The sequence below is a fragment of the Emydura macquarii genome, unplaced genomic scaffold, assembly GCF_026122565.2.
Source record: "Emydura macquarii macquarii isolate MOO-44397 ecotype Brisbane River unplaced genomic scaffold, CSIRO-AGI_Emac_v2 contig_2422, whole genome shotgun sequence".
In the NCBI taxonomy this organism is placed as follows: domain Eukaryota; kingdom Metazoa; phylum Chordata; order Testudines; family Chelidae; genus Emydura; species Emydura macquarii.
Window position 1 is genome coordinate 3,138,820 of NW_027132559.1, and position 16,708 is coordinate 3,155,527.

General features: G+C 39.3%; 1 protein-coding gene across 6 annotated transcripts in view; it reads right to left on the reverse strand.

The window, feature by feature from the left end:
* Positions 1 to 16,708, reverse strand: part of ATP2C1 (ATPase secretory pathway Ca2+ transporting 1) — a 132,352-nt gene that overhangs the window by 68,996 nt on the left and 46,648 nt on the right. For all 6 annotated transcript variants that reach the window (XM_067561786.1, XM_067561792.1, XM_067561788.1 and 3 more), the window contains 6 exons: positions 14,720 to 14,830; positions 12,986 to 13,102; positions 10,720 to 10,809; positions 3,316 to 3,351; positions 2,209 to 2,270; positions 1,437 to 1,545 (listed from right to left, as the gene is read on the reverse strand). In XM_067561786.1, the coding sequence (XP_067417887.1) occupies positions 1,437 to 1,545; positions 2,209 to 2,270; positions 3,316 to 3,351; positions 10,720 to 10,809; positions 12,986 to 13,102; positions 14,720 to 14,830 (525 nt within the window). The remainder of the gene's footprint in view (positions 1 to 1,436; positions 1,546 to 2,208; positions 2,271 to 3,315; positions 3,352 to 10,719; positions 10,810 to 12,985; positions 13,103 to 14,719; positions 14,831 to 16,708) is intronic.

Consider the following 16,708-nt stretch of genomic DNA (forward strand, 5'->3'; position numbering starts at 1 on the left):
GGGACATTAACAACCCGTCAAGCATGAATCAGGAGAGGACTATACTGAGAACATACATACACAACCATGTTGGAAAGAGAGAGGGTTAAGGTGCAATAATGGTAGATGGAGGAGGGTGGTTATCATTTGAAGACCACTGAAAAACAAGAGCATCAGTAATTATGAAGCTCAAGCTGGTAAGCACTGATCCGGCCTATTGCTATGTATGGCTGAGAGGGTTGCACCTTCACAGTAAGAAGACAGAATAAGGGTTGAGACAAGTAGGGTTACCACAAGATGCTGTAAATTTTATGAGACAACAAAAGCTAGTACTGCAGCAATGCAATGCAACAAAAAACAAAAACAAAAACAAAAACACCCAAAAAACACCCACAACCTAACTAGTTATTGGGGAAAAACACCACTTTTATATCACTTCTGCACTGCAGAGCATGAGGGCAGAGGCCACGGAATGTAAAAGAAGCCATTCCTTGATAGTGTCAGAGGGTGCTAATGACAGACATAAGACAGAACGAATGAAAAACTACATTTGATACAAGCTTTTCAAAAACAGTCTCAGAAGGGAACTGGTAGGGGCACTGCATAGAAAACCTGCTTTAACAAACAGCAAGTGCTTCCAAGGCTTCTCTAATCAATTCAACAGAGTCCTGAAAACATTAATGTCAGAGCCCGGACATTAGGATCAGTCTCAAAATGAGACCAATATTAGGAACATACTTCCCTTAAAGTTGGCAGGTGGTAAATATCAGAGAAAGCAAAGAAATATAGATTCCACTTTTTGTTGTGTTTGGAGAATTTATAAATACGATCAGTGTTATTGCCAACACCCAGATACTGTTACTCATACTTATGTTAAAGGTTGTATATTTAATAAACTAGACACTTTTACATATTACACTTCTGATGTAAAGGATATAAAATAGAATGGCACAACTACATGAGCATCTATAATTTCTTAAATACTCAGTTATGAAAAAATTGAAACATTTAAATTATATCCATAAAATTAATACAAGATTCAACAAAAATCAAAATCAGCTGCAAACAGCTGCCAGATGGTTGATGATTCAGATTGGCAAAACAAAATGATCATTCCACAACTAGCTGTACTTCATGTATTTAGGGAAAATACTCAGCTGACTTTCATGATAAATTAAGTCAGTAAATGGGAGTAAAAAATTGAAAAGCTCTTTAGAATCAGGTCCTCCCAATTCCCCCATACATGAAAACTAGTAGCCCCCTATGTGTACATGTATCAAACACTAGCCAAAAATCTAATAAAGGAAGCAAACGATTAGCATTCTGTTAAAGTATTTTAGTCACTGGACTACAATAATCTTTTTTCCATATATAAGTTTTAGTTTACCTTTTCTTTCCCCTTTCTCCCCCCTCCCAAAGAACACCCAATATTTTTAGACAATTTTCTAAACACATACCTCAAACAAGCGTAGATCAGCAGGGACTTTGTCTCCCACTGTCAGGCAGACAGTGTCACCTGGAACTAAGTCTCTTGCAAGTGTGTGTTCCACCCTACCTTCACGTACACTATGGAGAACACATACATAGTCATCCAAAAGTGGAAGTGCATCATCAGTTTAAGAACTTCTTCACCACATTTGGGGGCAGAAATCCCTATTACACAATAGTAAGGCAGGATAAAAACGAACTAATTGATTCTAAGTAGATTAGCTCTACACTGCAACCAAAGACTTTAGTTTCAAATAATGGACACTGAGAACAAGGTTTTCCTTAGGTTACATTTCATACCACAGTCATATAATATGCACCATTCTAAATGTCTTGATATATGGTGATATTTTATGCTTAAGATAAAAAGCTTTAAAATGAACCATTTCTAAGGCCACATCCACAGAATTATAGAAATGTAGGGCTGAAAGGGACCTCGAGAGGCCATCAAGTTCAGCCCCCTGCATCCAACCCAGACCATCCCTGACAGGTTTGTCCAATTTGTTCTTTAAAACTTCCAATAATGAGGATTCCACAACCTCCCTTGGAAGCCTATTCCAGTGCTTAAGAAACCTTATAGTTTCCTCTAACATGCTCTATGATAGTGTAACAATTTGACATGCTAATGTGGAATCAAAGGGTTATGTAAGTTATAGTAAGTTTTTCCCTGAAGTGCTTTTACAGCCACACCAGAATAAGATTTAATTTAAATTAAGTCTCAAACAGCAGAAGGCACCATACCAGTGACATTCGGGAGGCACAAGTTTACTTAGCTCTTCGAGAGATTTTTCTGAGCGGTACTCCTGCAGTGGCACAATAAAAGATGCAATTAGAGGAGAGAGAGCCTTTGAAACTGACCACATAAATAACATGTGAGAAAAATTACTGGCCAACATTTAAAAAAAAAAAAAAAAGAATTCTGTAGGTTCCTTCCATTTTCCTTTAGTACTTTGCTCATTAGAGCAATGCTTCTAGCAAGATTAGATTAATACCGAGATAAATCCTTTCATTGTAAAATCAGGTTTTCAGTAGTTTAAACAGAAAACCTTTTCTAATGATGGTTCTCAGCTCAGAAGTTATTTTGTAGCTATTCATGTTTGAATTACAATGTTGAAAGAGTCCATTTTCTGTCATTACAAACAGTTTACAGTTTTGGAGAGCAGATGTGTCAAAAACTCAGGTTTGTAATTTGGATATAATTTTCAGTGAGAAATGTGATTTGTGAAATATGAAAACATTGACTGAAAAATCAAGATAAATAAATGAAGACTGCACATTATTCTCAATGTATTCGGACATCAAGTGTTTGAGTGTCACAATAGTATCTGCTCAGTGAAAAACAGCTTGCACTGAAACAGCCAGAGAAGTCCACACTTAGGTGTTAACCAGTCTATTAAGACAAACCTATTATGGTCACACTCAAAAAATAAAGAAAGAAATTATGTAGTCCAAAAGTCTGGTTTTTGTACAATAACTGTCAATTAGGATTATGATTTTTTTTTTACCAATGTAGTTAAAGCAGCACAACCCCCATAGAGTGGATGCAGCTATTCCTATATAGGAATGCTTATACTAGTGTAAGTTATTCCTTTATAAGAAAGGGAAGAAGCTCATATTAGTACAGATGCATGCACAGTAAGTACTTTAACTATAATCCGTATAGCTAAAGTGGTCTATAAAGAGATAGTACAAGACCTAAGATCATTTTTCAATTTTTTCATAGCATGGATCACCTTCTCTGCCATTCACAATTGCACAATATCCCTAAGAAAACTACAGCAATTGCTTACATGGAAGAGTTTATATGCAGTACTAATGTGATTTAAGTTGGTAAAATAGAGCTCTTACCTGAACAAAGGCAACTGTAACAACAATGAGTATTGCCTGAACAGAAATAAAAGCAGTTAAGTTTTTGAAATTCCAAATATCAAGCAAAGTAAATCATTATATTAGCTGTAGTTTAGTTATATTTGCTCGTACATGTAAAGCCATACTATCTGAAACAGGTGCACTGTTTTTAAACAGTGCAATTTATACCAGTTTTATAATTACATCGGGGAACATCTAAAACCTTCATTAAACTGCTTTCTAGAGAAAATCTCAATATGAATTTCAAATATAAGGAGATATAAATTTTGAACAAGGAGATTCAGAGTTTGGGGAAAATTGCTGTTTGTGCTACATTTCTAAAAGGTGGCAACAAGCAGATGTACACAGGTACCTGAGAGGTACACCGTCAAACTAGTATACAGGTCATCATCTTTTCATTTATACATATATCCATATAAATGAAAAGATTACAGAAGTGTTGGAGTTATGTACTGTAACTACTGGAAAAAACTAAACAAGATACTTCCAGCTTTGCAACCAGTATAGCTATTTAACAACTCCAATAAATATATTTAAGCCTCACTTTTGAGATACTAGCACATGTTGGTTTTTTAAACTAAGCATTGGGTATTTTAGCATGAAGTTTATATATTCCACACTCCTCCATGTCATATTACTCTACAGCAGTATTGATTTCCTTGTTGAGGCTCTGTGTATTAGTATAGACAAGTTACTCAAAGTTAAGGGGCTGGATAGATTTTCTGCACTATCATCTTAAAAGAAGTTATTACAAAGTCTCTCCGATAGCTGCCAGAAGAGTATATTTTAGCAACCACAAAATTAAGAAGTGGATTAACTGGGAGGAGCAAGATAAACAGAAAAACAACAAGATTTAATTTAGCTGCAGTTGTACTCTGTATCCATAGATAATTCAGCCTCCATGTTCACCCAATGATAGCCATACGTCCATCCTATATGTAAGAGGGCACTATGATTGCTCTGAGCTCCAGTATGAAACTGGAGATAAGCCAGTTGAGAGTCTCTAGGTTAAGCTTAAGAAGCAAGAACAATAAGGGTGATGTTGTGGTGGGTGTCTGTTATAGACCACCAGACCAGGAGGACGAGGTAGATGAGGCTTTCTTCAGTCAACTAGGGAAAGTTTCCAGTTCACAGGACCTGATTCTCATGGGGGACTTCAATCACCCTGACATCTGCTGGAAGAGCAATACAGCAGAGCACAAACAATCCAGGAAGTTTTTGGATAGTGTTGCAGACAACTTCCTGGTGCAAATGCTGGAGCAACCAACTAGGGGCCATGCTTCTCTTGACCTGCTGCTCACAAACAGGGAAGATTTGGTAGGGGAAGTAGAAGTGGGCGGCAACCTAGGCAGCAGTGACCATGAGATGGTCGAGTTCAGGATCCTGACAAAAGGAAGAAAGGAGAACAGCAGGATACAGACCATGGACTTCAGAAAAGCAGACTGACTCCCTCAGGGAGCTGATGGGCAGGATCCTCTGGGAGGCTAATATGAGGGGGAAAGGAATCCAAGAGAGCTGGCTGTATTTTAAAGAAACCTTATTGAGGGTACAGGAACAAACCATCCCGATGTGCAGAAAGAATAGCAAATATGGTAGGTGTCCAGCTTGGCTTAACAAAGAAGTCTTTGGTGAATTTAAACACAAAAAAGAAGCTTACAAGAAGTGGAAGCTTGGTCAGATGACTACGGAGGATTATAAAAATACTACTCAAACATGCAGGAATGAAATCAGGAAGGCCAAAGCACAATTAGAGTTGCAGCTAGCAAGGGACATGAAGGGGAACAAGAAGGGTTTCTACAGGTATGTTACCAACAAAAGGAAGATTAGGGAAAGTGTGGGCCCCTTACAGAATGGGGGAGGCAACCTAGTGACAGAGGATGTGGAGAAAGCTGAGGTACTCAATGCCTTTTTTGCCTCTGTCTTCACAGACAAGGTCAGCTCCCAACTACTGAACTGGGCAGCACAGAATGGGAAGGAGGTGAACATCCCGCAGTGCTGAAGGAACAGGTCCAAGACTATTTAGAAAGATTAGACATACAAAAGTCTATGGGGCCAGATGCAATGCACCCGAGGGTGCTGACGGAGTTGGCTGATGTGATTTCAGAGCCATTGGCTATTACCTTTGAAAGCTCATGGCAATTGGGGGAGGTCCCTGATGACTGGAAAAAAGCAAATATAGTGCCCATCTTCAAGAAAGGGAGGAAAGAGGATCCAGCGAACTACAGACTGGTCAGCCACACCTCAATCCCTGGAAAAATCATGGAGCAGGTCCTCAAGGAATCCATTTTAAGGCACTTGGAAGAGAGGAAGGTGATCAGGAACAGTCAACATGGATTCACCAAGGGAGTCATGCCTGACCAACCTGATTGCTTTCTATGAAGAGGTGACGGTCTCTGTGGATGTGGGGAAAGCAGTGGATGTGATATACCTTGACTTTAGCAAAACTTTTGATACAGTCTCACAGTATTCTTATCAGCAAGTTAAAGAAGTATGGGTTGGATGAATGGACTATAAAATGGATAGAGAACTGGCGAGAGCATATGGCTCAACAAGTAGTAATCAATGGCTCCATGTCTAGCTGGCAACCGGTCACAAGCGGAGTGCCCCAGGGGTCGGTCCTGGGGCTGGTTTTGTTCAACATCTTCATTAATGATCTGGAGGATGGGGTAGATTGCACCCTCAGCAAGTTTGCGGATGACACTAAGCTAGGGGGAGTGGTAAATACCCTGGAAGGTAAGGATAGGATACAGAAGGACCTAAACAAACTGGAGGATTCAGCCAAAATAAATCTGATGAGGTTCAACAAGGACAAGTGCAGAGTCCTGCACTTAGGACGGAAGAATCCCATGCACAGCTATAGACTGGGGACCGACAAGCTAGGCAGCAGTTCTGCAGAAAAGGACCTGGGGGTAACAGTGGATAAGAAGCTGGATATGAGTCAGCAGTGTGCCCTGGTTGCCAAGAAAGCTAATAGCATATTGGGCTGCATTAGTAGGAGCATTGCCAGCAGATCGAGGGAAGTGATTATTTCCCTCTATTCGGCATTGGTGAGGCCGCATTTGGAGTACTGTGTCCAGTTTTGGGCCCCCCACTACAAAAAGGATGTGGAGAAGTTGGAGAGAGTCCAGCGGAAGGCAACAAAAATGATTAGGGGGCTGGAGCACAAGACTTATGAGGAGAGGCTGAGGGATCTAGGCTTGTTTAGTCTGCAGAAGAGAAGAATGAGGGGGGATTTGATAGCTGCCTTTTACTACCTGAAAGGGGGTTCCAGGGAGGAGGGAGCTAGGCTGTTCTCGGTGGTGGCAGATGACAGAACAAGGAGCAATGGTCTCAAGTTGCAGTGGGGGAGTTCTAGGTTGGACATTAGGAAAAAGTTTTTCACTAGGAGGGTGGTGAAGCACTGGAATGGGTTACCTCAGGAGGTGGTGGAATCTCCATCTTTAGAGGTTTTTAAGCTGCATCTTGACAAAACCCTCGCTGGCATTATTTAGCTGAGGTTAGTCCTGCTTTGAGCAGGGGGTTGGACTAGATGACCTCCTGAAGTCCCTTCCAACTCTATGATTCCTGATACTGTACTGCAGAGACTACAGCCACCTCTGTTCCCTTAACCTATCCACTTGCTGTCATGTTTCCTTTCTTTGTCTTGCTCAAAGGAGCAGATACACTGACACCAATCACTAAAATCCCAAGGAAAATGGTCAAGCTCAATTCAACTTTGATTAAGTATACATATCTAAATCTGTTATCTACCAATAAGTTATCTAATGCTCTACATGAACACTAGAGAACTTCTTAAAGTACAGAATTGCATCGTTTGTCATCTTCCCACAGTGGAAGTCATATTTTTAACACTCAAAGCTGTACATTTCTATCTTACCCACCAGAGTTAACTCCAGAAGTCACATTTCTAATGAGACAAAGGCAGGAGGTCAGCCTAAAACCAGCTCAATTTTCTACCTACCACCTGTTGGCCCTTGATATAAAGGGCATCACAATTTACCACTGTTGTATGAAGTTTAGTTGTAGCCATATTAGTCCCAGGATATTAGAGGGACAAGGTGGGTGAGGTAATATCTTTCATTTTCATTTTCACCAACTTTTGTTGGTGAGGGAGGCAAGGCTTCAAGTGACAAAGAGCTCTTCTTCGGGTCTGAGAAGAGATCTCCCTGCATCACAGCAAAACGTGGAACAGATTGTTTAGCATAAGGGACTGAACTTCTGCCCCACCACAAAACCTGCTTCCATACTCACCTGGAGAACTAGAAGAAGAATTCTTCCACAACAGCATCACCACTTACAATTATCATGTCCCCACTGACAATCCTAAGAAAAAAAGAATCATCTGACTGGACACCACAGAGCAGATGAAACCACACTCTTGATTACACTGTGAAATCCTTAAACATCACATCCACCATAATCTCTATACCGAGGACAGCCATACAGTCCCTGAAATCTAACCACCAGATAGTGTTCACGATGATTACGTTAACGAGGCCAACCAACAACTCTCCTACACCACTTTCTATAAAGAACTCAAAGACCACCCCACACCATAATTTACCCAGGAATTTAAGGATACCATCAAATCCTTCCCCAAACAACTTCAAGAAAGATTCTATAAACTCACCCCCATGAACCCATCCCAATGACCTCCCACATGCTTCACAGGAAACACAAACAAGGGAACCCAGGCAGACCCATCATATCTGGCCATAGCATTCTCACTGAAGGACTATCAAAACTCACAGAAACCATCCTCAAACCACTCATTACACAAAGAGCCAGCTTCTGCTAGGACACAACGGACTTCCTCCACAATACTAACAACCTCACTCAGAACACAATCTTCACCACCACGGATGTCAGTTCCCTATACACCAACATCCCTTAGAACACTGGCATAGCTGCATGCCTCACATATTTACAAGACAATGGACAATCCTCAGATATCCACAACAAATACATCACCAAACTTATCCATTTCATCCTCACCCATAACAATTTTACATTCAACAAACTTTGTCCAAGCCATGGGAACAAGCATGGTTATCGGATGGCTCTCCAATATGCCAGCCTCTTCAGAAATTCTACTTCAAAGGTGGCCTGTGGACAAATGCACTACCAAACCAATGATACACTGATATTTTCATCCTTTCATCCTCCGGACAGATGGCTTAAAATCCCTCATAGATTTCCACCACAGCTTGAGCTACCACCACCCATCCATCTCTCCAGAACACTCCCATACTAGCATCAACTTCCGGGACACAAGGATTAACTTCAACAATGGAACCCTACAGACAACCATTTACAAGAAACCCACGGATCACCACACCTATCTTTGTAGATCCAAGTAGCCATCCCAAACACAAATCTGTTATCTATAGCCAGGCACTCAGATACCAGAGAAAAAGCACCAAGGGGAAAGTCCAAGATATATACCTTAACACTTAAAATCACCATCACCAAACTATACCACCAGAGAAGACAGCCATAACATCATGAAACAGGACACCCAAACACATAGAGAACCTGATTAAATAGAGAAATAAAATCCCTCTGACTGCACACCCTTAGTAGATATCTACCACCCCTCATGGGACCCATACTCAATCAAGATCCTATCCTGAAAGAAATCTTTCCTGAACCACCACTTCCGGACTTCAAACCACCCTCTAACCACTCCATTAGAAGCAAGCTCCCCACAGACCAGGGCACCAACTCCAAGTGGCACCAGACCCTACCAGCACAGATGCAAAACCTGCAGACACATCTCCACTGCTACAATGATCAAATACCCCACCCAACACACCTTTCAAGATCCACAGATCCCACACATGCCTATCACAACATGTGATGTACCTCACCCAGTGCACTAAATCCTCCAACAACTGTAGTGATTGCCTAGTGTCACCCACATACTTTCGAATGAACCAACACAGGAAAATTAGAGTCCAACACCTGTGGTTGTCACAAAGCCATGCAATCACTGTGTATCTGACCTTTCAGTCCTCATCCTCCAAGGAAACCTGCTCAACACTTTTCAAAAGACAAGCCTGGGAGCTTAAATTCATTACTCTACTAGACACCAAAAATCATGGACTGAACAAACACGCTAGATTTATGGCGTATTACAACATTCTGTAACCACTAACCCCCTTCCCCCCCCCATGACTGCAGAGGTATTAACAGGCCACGCTACTTTTGCTGTGATGCTAGGAATTGCTTTCCAAGATCTGAAAAGCTCTGAGAAATTTTAAAGCTTGTCTCCCTCATCTACAGATGTTGGTCCAATAAAAAAGTATAAATAAATTTTTTTAAAAAAGTTACCTCACCCACCTTGTATCACAATTTACAACTTATTTAGGACAATACTTTTTTGAAGTCACTAAAGCCATGTCTATGCTAGCACTTACGTTGGCAAAATAGTGCTGTGCACAGCGCTATCTCCATGGGAGACGCTCTTCTGCCGACATAACTACTGTCACTCATTGAGCTGGTTTTATTATGTCAACGGGAGAACTCTCTCCCGTCAGCATAACATAGCTACACGAGTGATCTTATAGTGGCACAACTGTATCAGTACAACCTGCCGCAATAAGCTTGTAAGTGTAAACATGGTCTAAAAATACCATTTCCTCCTTACTGCATCAGACACATTGACAAGTAATTAGCAACGTTTTACTGGCCCACTAGCTCATTGTTTATTTCACTTTTTGCTTATCTACAGACTTCTACAAAGATTTATTATTTCTTGGTAATATCTCCCTTCTGCTTTTTCTGGCTAGATGAAAATGAGTGCATTTCAATTATCTTTTCTTTTGTGCTGCTGTGGACTCGAGATTACATCTTTCAAAGAACTTAATTAACATACAAATAAGGAGTGTCTCAGTAGGTCATTGATAGGAAGTATGGTTGAATTGAGTAATGCAGCCACAATTTGGGATTAAAGGTCAGTAGGGATATAGGTTCCTAATCTCTTAGGAAACAGAAATACTGGACAGATTGTTTGTAACTGTAATGATAGCAATAAAAGATGTAAGAGACATCTTCAGTATTTTTAGTTCATCTGGCATTTGTTTTAAGTAAGTAAATGTTTTGTCCATATACTTTCAGAACTAGTAAATATACTGGTCAAACATTTTAACAAATATAATATCTAGCTTTATGAACTGTACATTATGGAAAAGATCTTCCATTTGCAATTAAGAATAGGCTGTTACTGAACAGCAGTATGTAACTTTTTTATAAATTAAAAATGAGTGATACAGCATACATTAACTTTAGTATTCCAGTGTTTTCCAAGCTAGGTTCCAGTATAACTGGCATTTAACACCCTTTTTTAAAAGTGAAACCCAAAGGTAAATTTCAGTTTCTTACCACAGTGATACTGACGGCATCATCAAACTGATGCATTACAATACTGATGACTGCAGAAGCCAGAAGAAGCATAATAAGTGGGTTTTTAAACTGAAAGTAAAAAAGGAACAGTAATTTAGCAACACTCTGGAAAAGTAAGGTCTTGACTACACTAGAAAGTTTCGTCAACAAAATAACCGCTGTAACTAAATCGCTGTTGCGTCTTCACTGTCTCTTTCTTTCCGTCAGTGGATTGCATTCACATCAGCTCTTTTGTTGACAAAGTGAGCAGTGCACTGAGGGTAGCTACCCCACTGTGCAACTGCATGCAAGGCGCTTTGGGAAGAGTTTGCAATGCCTCACGGACAGAGTGTCACATGATGAAGGTTTCTGAATCCCATCATTCCACGGGCATCCTACTAGTTTGACAGTTGCTTTTAAACTGCCCTTTCAGCCAAGTTTCAGAAAACAAACTGGTGACAGTCTTGTAAACATCATTATGCTGTTCCAGAAAATTGCGTGTAGCAGGATTGGGGTGATTTGGGCAAGGGAGCAAAGGATGAGTTCTCTGTTGCAGCAGACCTAGTGAGGAGAAAGGAAGGAAAGAACTAACCTTTCTGCACCACTCATATAAAAAGCATTTAGGCTCACACACCTACAAGCCACGGCTGACATGAAAAATCCTGCCATTCTTCGGGCAGCACTGCTTCACACTGTGGTGAAGTTCTCACACCACTGCATTATCCCCTGGCCTGCCTCTTTTTTATTTTAAATTGTCTTATCTAGTTAGGGGTCTGTACTTTACACAGGTCTTGAAAAATTTACCTAACATTCACAAAGCCACATATGGGATTATATATGATCACCCAGAGGGGGTGATTTGTATTCAAATGTTAGCATCCAGAGAACTCTTGATTGTTTCAGCTCCAGTTGGGTTAGACCATTCACTCATGAACATGGGATTCAGAAACAAATCAGGTCTAATTAAGACCTTTGTGTATAGCTAAATAATAAGAGGTCTTACAATATATCAACCAGATATTTTACACTGCAGGATTCCTAATTTATCACTGTACTAAGTTTATCCATTTCTACGTTTCTCTAAGAGTAAGATCATGGAAGTGGAGAACAGAAGACTGGAAAGCAATCCTCTTCACAAATGTACTAAAAATCAACACCAAGGGGAGGCGACAACTGACACAGAGGCTTCAATCTAAGCAGAGTCCCTGTTCTTTGCTGAGAACTCTTACTTCCGACTTCACACACTCACTACACCAAAATACATCTTACAGGATATTTATCCATAAAGAGTAATGCATAAGGTATCTACGGAAAGCTCGTTACTTGTCAGGATTCATAATTATTGCGAGATGTAGACATGGGTAATATTTAAGGAATAATGCATTTATATTGAAAATATACTTTAATTCCAACACCATAAATTTAGTCACAGAGGATAATGTGTCTTGGTGATCACCCATTTGGAGTGTCACCCTGCCCTTTTTAGTCAGTGATTCAATGCAAGGCTTAATTGTTAAGCCTCACACAATACTAAAACTTTCAATCATACAACTGCAAACAATCAAAACCATTTGAAGGTAAACAAAAGGAACTACAAAACAAGACAAGGGTTTGCCCAGTTTGTGAATAGAATCAAAAGGCTGTTTTCAGTATAGAGGAAGAAAAGAGAGAAGCACTCAATACATTAACTGAGGAAACCCTTTATGAAGCGGGGCTCTCTTCATCAACATTTGGATCCTGGTTCTTGCAAAGCCAGCCAGCTCCGCAATGGATTTATCTTTATGAAATAGGAATAGTAACTATAAATAAGCACAGACCTATGTTCACATTTTGTGATTTTGTTTTGTATTGTAGCCATTTATTTCCACCACATGCTCTTGTTTCTAATCAAATCTCTAATCTTTTTTAAATAAAACCTATTCTTGTTTTATTACAAGTACTCACGTGTTGTATAGTTTATAGGAGTGGTGATTTATGGCACAACTAGTAAATTGGGGTAAATTGTACCTTTGGGTGAAGAGGATCTGGGGTTTCTGTGAGCAGACAGTGTCAGAGGCTGGATATTACAAGGGAACAATTCAAAGGCACACTCAGAAATTGGGGTGTACCTACTGTTCATCTGCCAGAAGAGCATACTTGAGTGACTGAAAGACTGGCTGGGTATCAGCTCCATAACGCCACTAAGCACTGGAAAGACTCCCTCTTACTGAAAGCAAGAAGGTAATAAAGTGACTCAGCGCCTTGAGAACGGCCACAACAAACTCACCTGAGAAATGTATTTTTTCCATAGCGGTTCATCCTCACTGATATCAAACTCATTCCATCCATGGAACGTTCGCCTATGACAAACTTCACAGTTTTTTAAGCCATTCTGAAGATCAGCCTATTGGAACATGGATAGAATGTGCAATTACTGACTCTGCCCATAGCATATACTGGTGATTGGGAGATACAATTTTTTTTGGGGGGAGGGGTAATTGCAGGCAGAAGCAAAAAAGTAAGCTCTTCAGATTGCACAGGAATGGTATATACCAAAGGGCCCACAAAAAACACTATAGAACTGGATGCTGCTCCACATCTATAACAGATTATACCTCTTCTTTGCAGAGCCCTCTCACCCCAGCCAGTCAGATCGCCAAACTGCATGCATCATTTAGCCTCTTGAGGGTTATGTCAGGGGCTCAGTGACTTCGCTTGTCAAAAATTTCAAAGGGATCATATTCTGAAAGTACTGGTCCCTTGCTGGCCAAAAACTCCATTTCATATCAATCAAGAGAGCATGTGCACCTTTGGGATCAAAGCAGCAGCAAAAGACCATGTGGCCTGAAAGTTGGCCCAAGGTTTACAAAATACACAAACCTGGTCAGAGAGTTGGCACCCTGAATAAAGAATTGGGAATAAGCAGCCTGCTTCGGTCTCATGCTGTTTTCCCAATCCTCCTTCCTGCACACATCCTGGGGTGTTTTAAGGATATTTGGGGGGATAGAGAAGTTAATTATAGCTATAGAACAGAAAAAAGAAGGTTTCACAAAAAAAGCCAGCCTTTCCTGGTGATAGGATGATTTGCTTCAGAGCCAACATTCATAGCCTTACAGAGCCTGCACAACTCAGAACTCTCTAAAGCTGAACCAGGTTCTCAACATGTCCAGATTTTTAAATTGTTTAAAAAAAATTTTGGCCAAGTTAACACAACTGCTGTTAGATGTCAAACTAAACTAACAGTCAAGTTACTATACAACAGATTTCAAGAAGATATGTTCAAATAACCATTCTGCCAGTCATTCCAAGGAGAAAGTGGGAAAAAACATTTCTTGGTACGAGAATACAAAGTGATGTCCCAAGAGCAACTGGCAATTCCAAAGCAAAATATTTGAATATTTGCCTTTTTAAACGAAAAAAAAAGTCAAATTTACAATCTGATTCACATACCACCGCTGATTTAAGTAACTTCCAAACCTGATGAACAGACACGTGCTTCAAAAATAATGTCTAGGAAATAATTTTAATGATGTATTTATGAAAAGCCATTACAAAGAAAAGATATTTTTAAAAGCCTTAATCAACATATTAAAAGTTAGAAAGCCTAGTCTGAGAAGTCAATAAAAAGAACAGAGCAATTCTGTTTATTTTTTAAAACATTCTCAGAAAGACAATGATAAAAGTACTTTTTCTTTCACAGGACTGGATTTTTAGATTGCAGAATACTTTCTTTATGAATTTTAAAAACATTTAAGCTACACAAGACTCTTGCTCGTAATTTCTACTTTATTTTGAAATGGTGCTTGAAATTTTTAATGAAAGTTTTCTCAAAACATTAGCATTTCAACTGCCAATTTAAAAATCAGGCTTGCATTCAAAATAACTAATAACTGATAAAAAGCTGAAGGCAAATGTGTGTGTATTTGCATAAAAGACTGCATAGAACCTGTCCCTGAATAGCCTCTTAAATATAGTTACAATATTGCTGTAGTCTTGTTTTAAGAGGTTACTTGCTACTTACTTGAAGAATGCTTGCAACTTCACTAACTGGCAATTCACTTGCTTTTTTTGAAGTTAGTACTGGAATCATTGTCACACTGTCACCATTCAGTATTTGTTGAAAACCTGCAACCTAAGATACAAAAGCAAAATTGTTAACATTGTTTCAATAAACACACTAGCCAGTGATCACATATGGTTAACTGCAAGGTATACTAATGTCTCCATATTTATGTTCATTTCAATAGACAGTGAAGCACTCAATTTGTTTCACTTATTTAGTAAGGCATTCATTAACCATACAATATTTGTACTATGAAAATGTAATTCTTAAGTATTTGTATTAACTTTTAGAAAGTACATTCAAAAATTCAACTGAGTTTACTGCAGTGCCAGCTGCAACATAGAAGACTAAAGTTCATGAATGTCAGATGTCATTTTCATGCCATTAAAAAACAAGTGGCAAATGTCCCACCTAACAGATCCTAACAATTACATATATGTATAATCCTTTAGCTCACTATCCTTAATAACTGAACAAAACAGAAGCCATTCTGACAACTCCCTGATGGATTTTGCTTCATACCCCTGCTGGCTAATTCATGAAGAGAGTGTACCATAAAGAAAGTTCAGATTTTGTCAAGCTTATTTTTAGTAAAAGTCATGGACAGGTTGCAGGCAACAAACAAAAATTAAACAAAAGCCATGATGCACCTGTGACTTTTACTAAACATAATGGGAAGGAGGGCTGAGACCCCAAGCCCCGTTGCGGCGTGGGGGTGGATGGTCCAGCACCTTCCATCTCTGTGGTGGCTGACAACTCCTGTCACGGACTCTGTGACCTCCGTGGCATAATCTTATTCTTACCAATAAGGAAACTAGCTGCCTGCTCTTTAAGCCAGGGTAAGGAGAAAATTAAAAGTTTGTGTAAAGCAAACCAAAATGAAAGGTTATAAAATACAAAAAGCCTACAAGATCAAATATTACAATCAGAGTCAGGTGCAGTGAAAGTCTCATGTCACCATTACAAAATTTGTAAACCACAGAGCAGTAAGATGTTTCACAATATTAAAACATCCATAGTGTTGGATAGCATTGTACTGAAAATTCTTCTTTTTTTGTTGGCAAGGATTTTTAACGTAACTGCAGAGAAAGTAAATGATCTATTAAAGAGTGAAAGTATTTCCTGCCTCCCCTCCCACCCTGCCCCCCTCCCCCCCAAAAAAGTTTTCTCCTCCCAAATTAAGAATTCATATCTTGTCTAACCTGTTTTTCTTGGAAGACTGGACAACATGTAAGATTAGGACAGACAGCAAAGAACTGGAAACTAAGATTCAGATTTAAAACTTTGGTTTTAGTTTGGGTTTGCTAACAGCTACTTAATTGAAATGCTAACAAAAAGCTTGTGTCTTAAGTGTCAAGGGTTGAGCTCATGTCCTGTTTCAATCATAGGCTAAAAAGATTACCTCCCAATCCACTTTTCTGCATCCTCCCATGGTAGCCTTCAGCAAAAACAGAGAAGACTGGGTTTTTTAAAAGTTAGACATAAAAGAATATAAACAAGCAGACTATTTTGGCATGGTGTGGTTGGAAAAGAAGGCCTTTTTTATACATCTCTAAGGAGCAAGTATAATCACAAATCCAGTTTTTGTCCTTTGTAGGTGACCTTAAATAATACTCCAGGTTCTGCACATGCATTTTTCCTACAACTGCCATTGGTTTATGCCAATAGAGTACCAAATTCTTTAAATAGACATTGGATTTGTACAAACATGGAAGTAATTGAAAAACACTTTTATCTAACAGATTTTTATGCAGAACAAAATAAGGCTTCATGAATCCTGAAAATTTAAAAACCCCTGTTTATACTATACCATAAAATACTCTACCAAGATGACTAAATTCAGTTTCTATTGAAATGAGAAAGCCACATTCTTTTTGTATTTAGGTCAGGAAGGTTAATAATTTAGAGAGATGAGTGCATTACATACTGTAAAAGAAGATTGCCAAG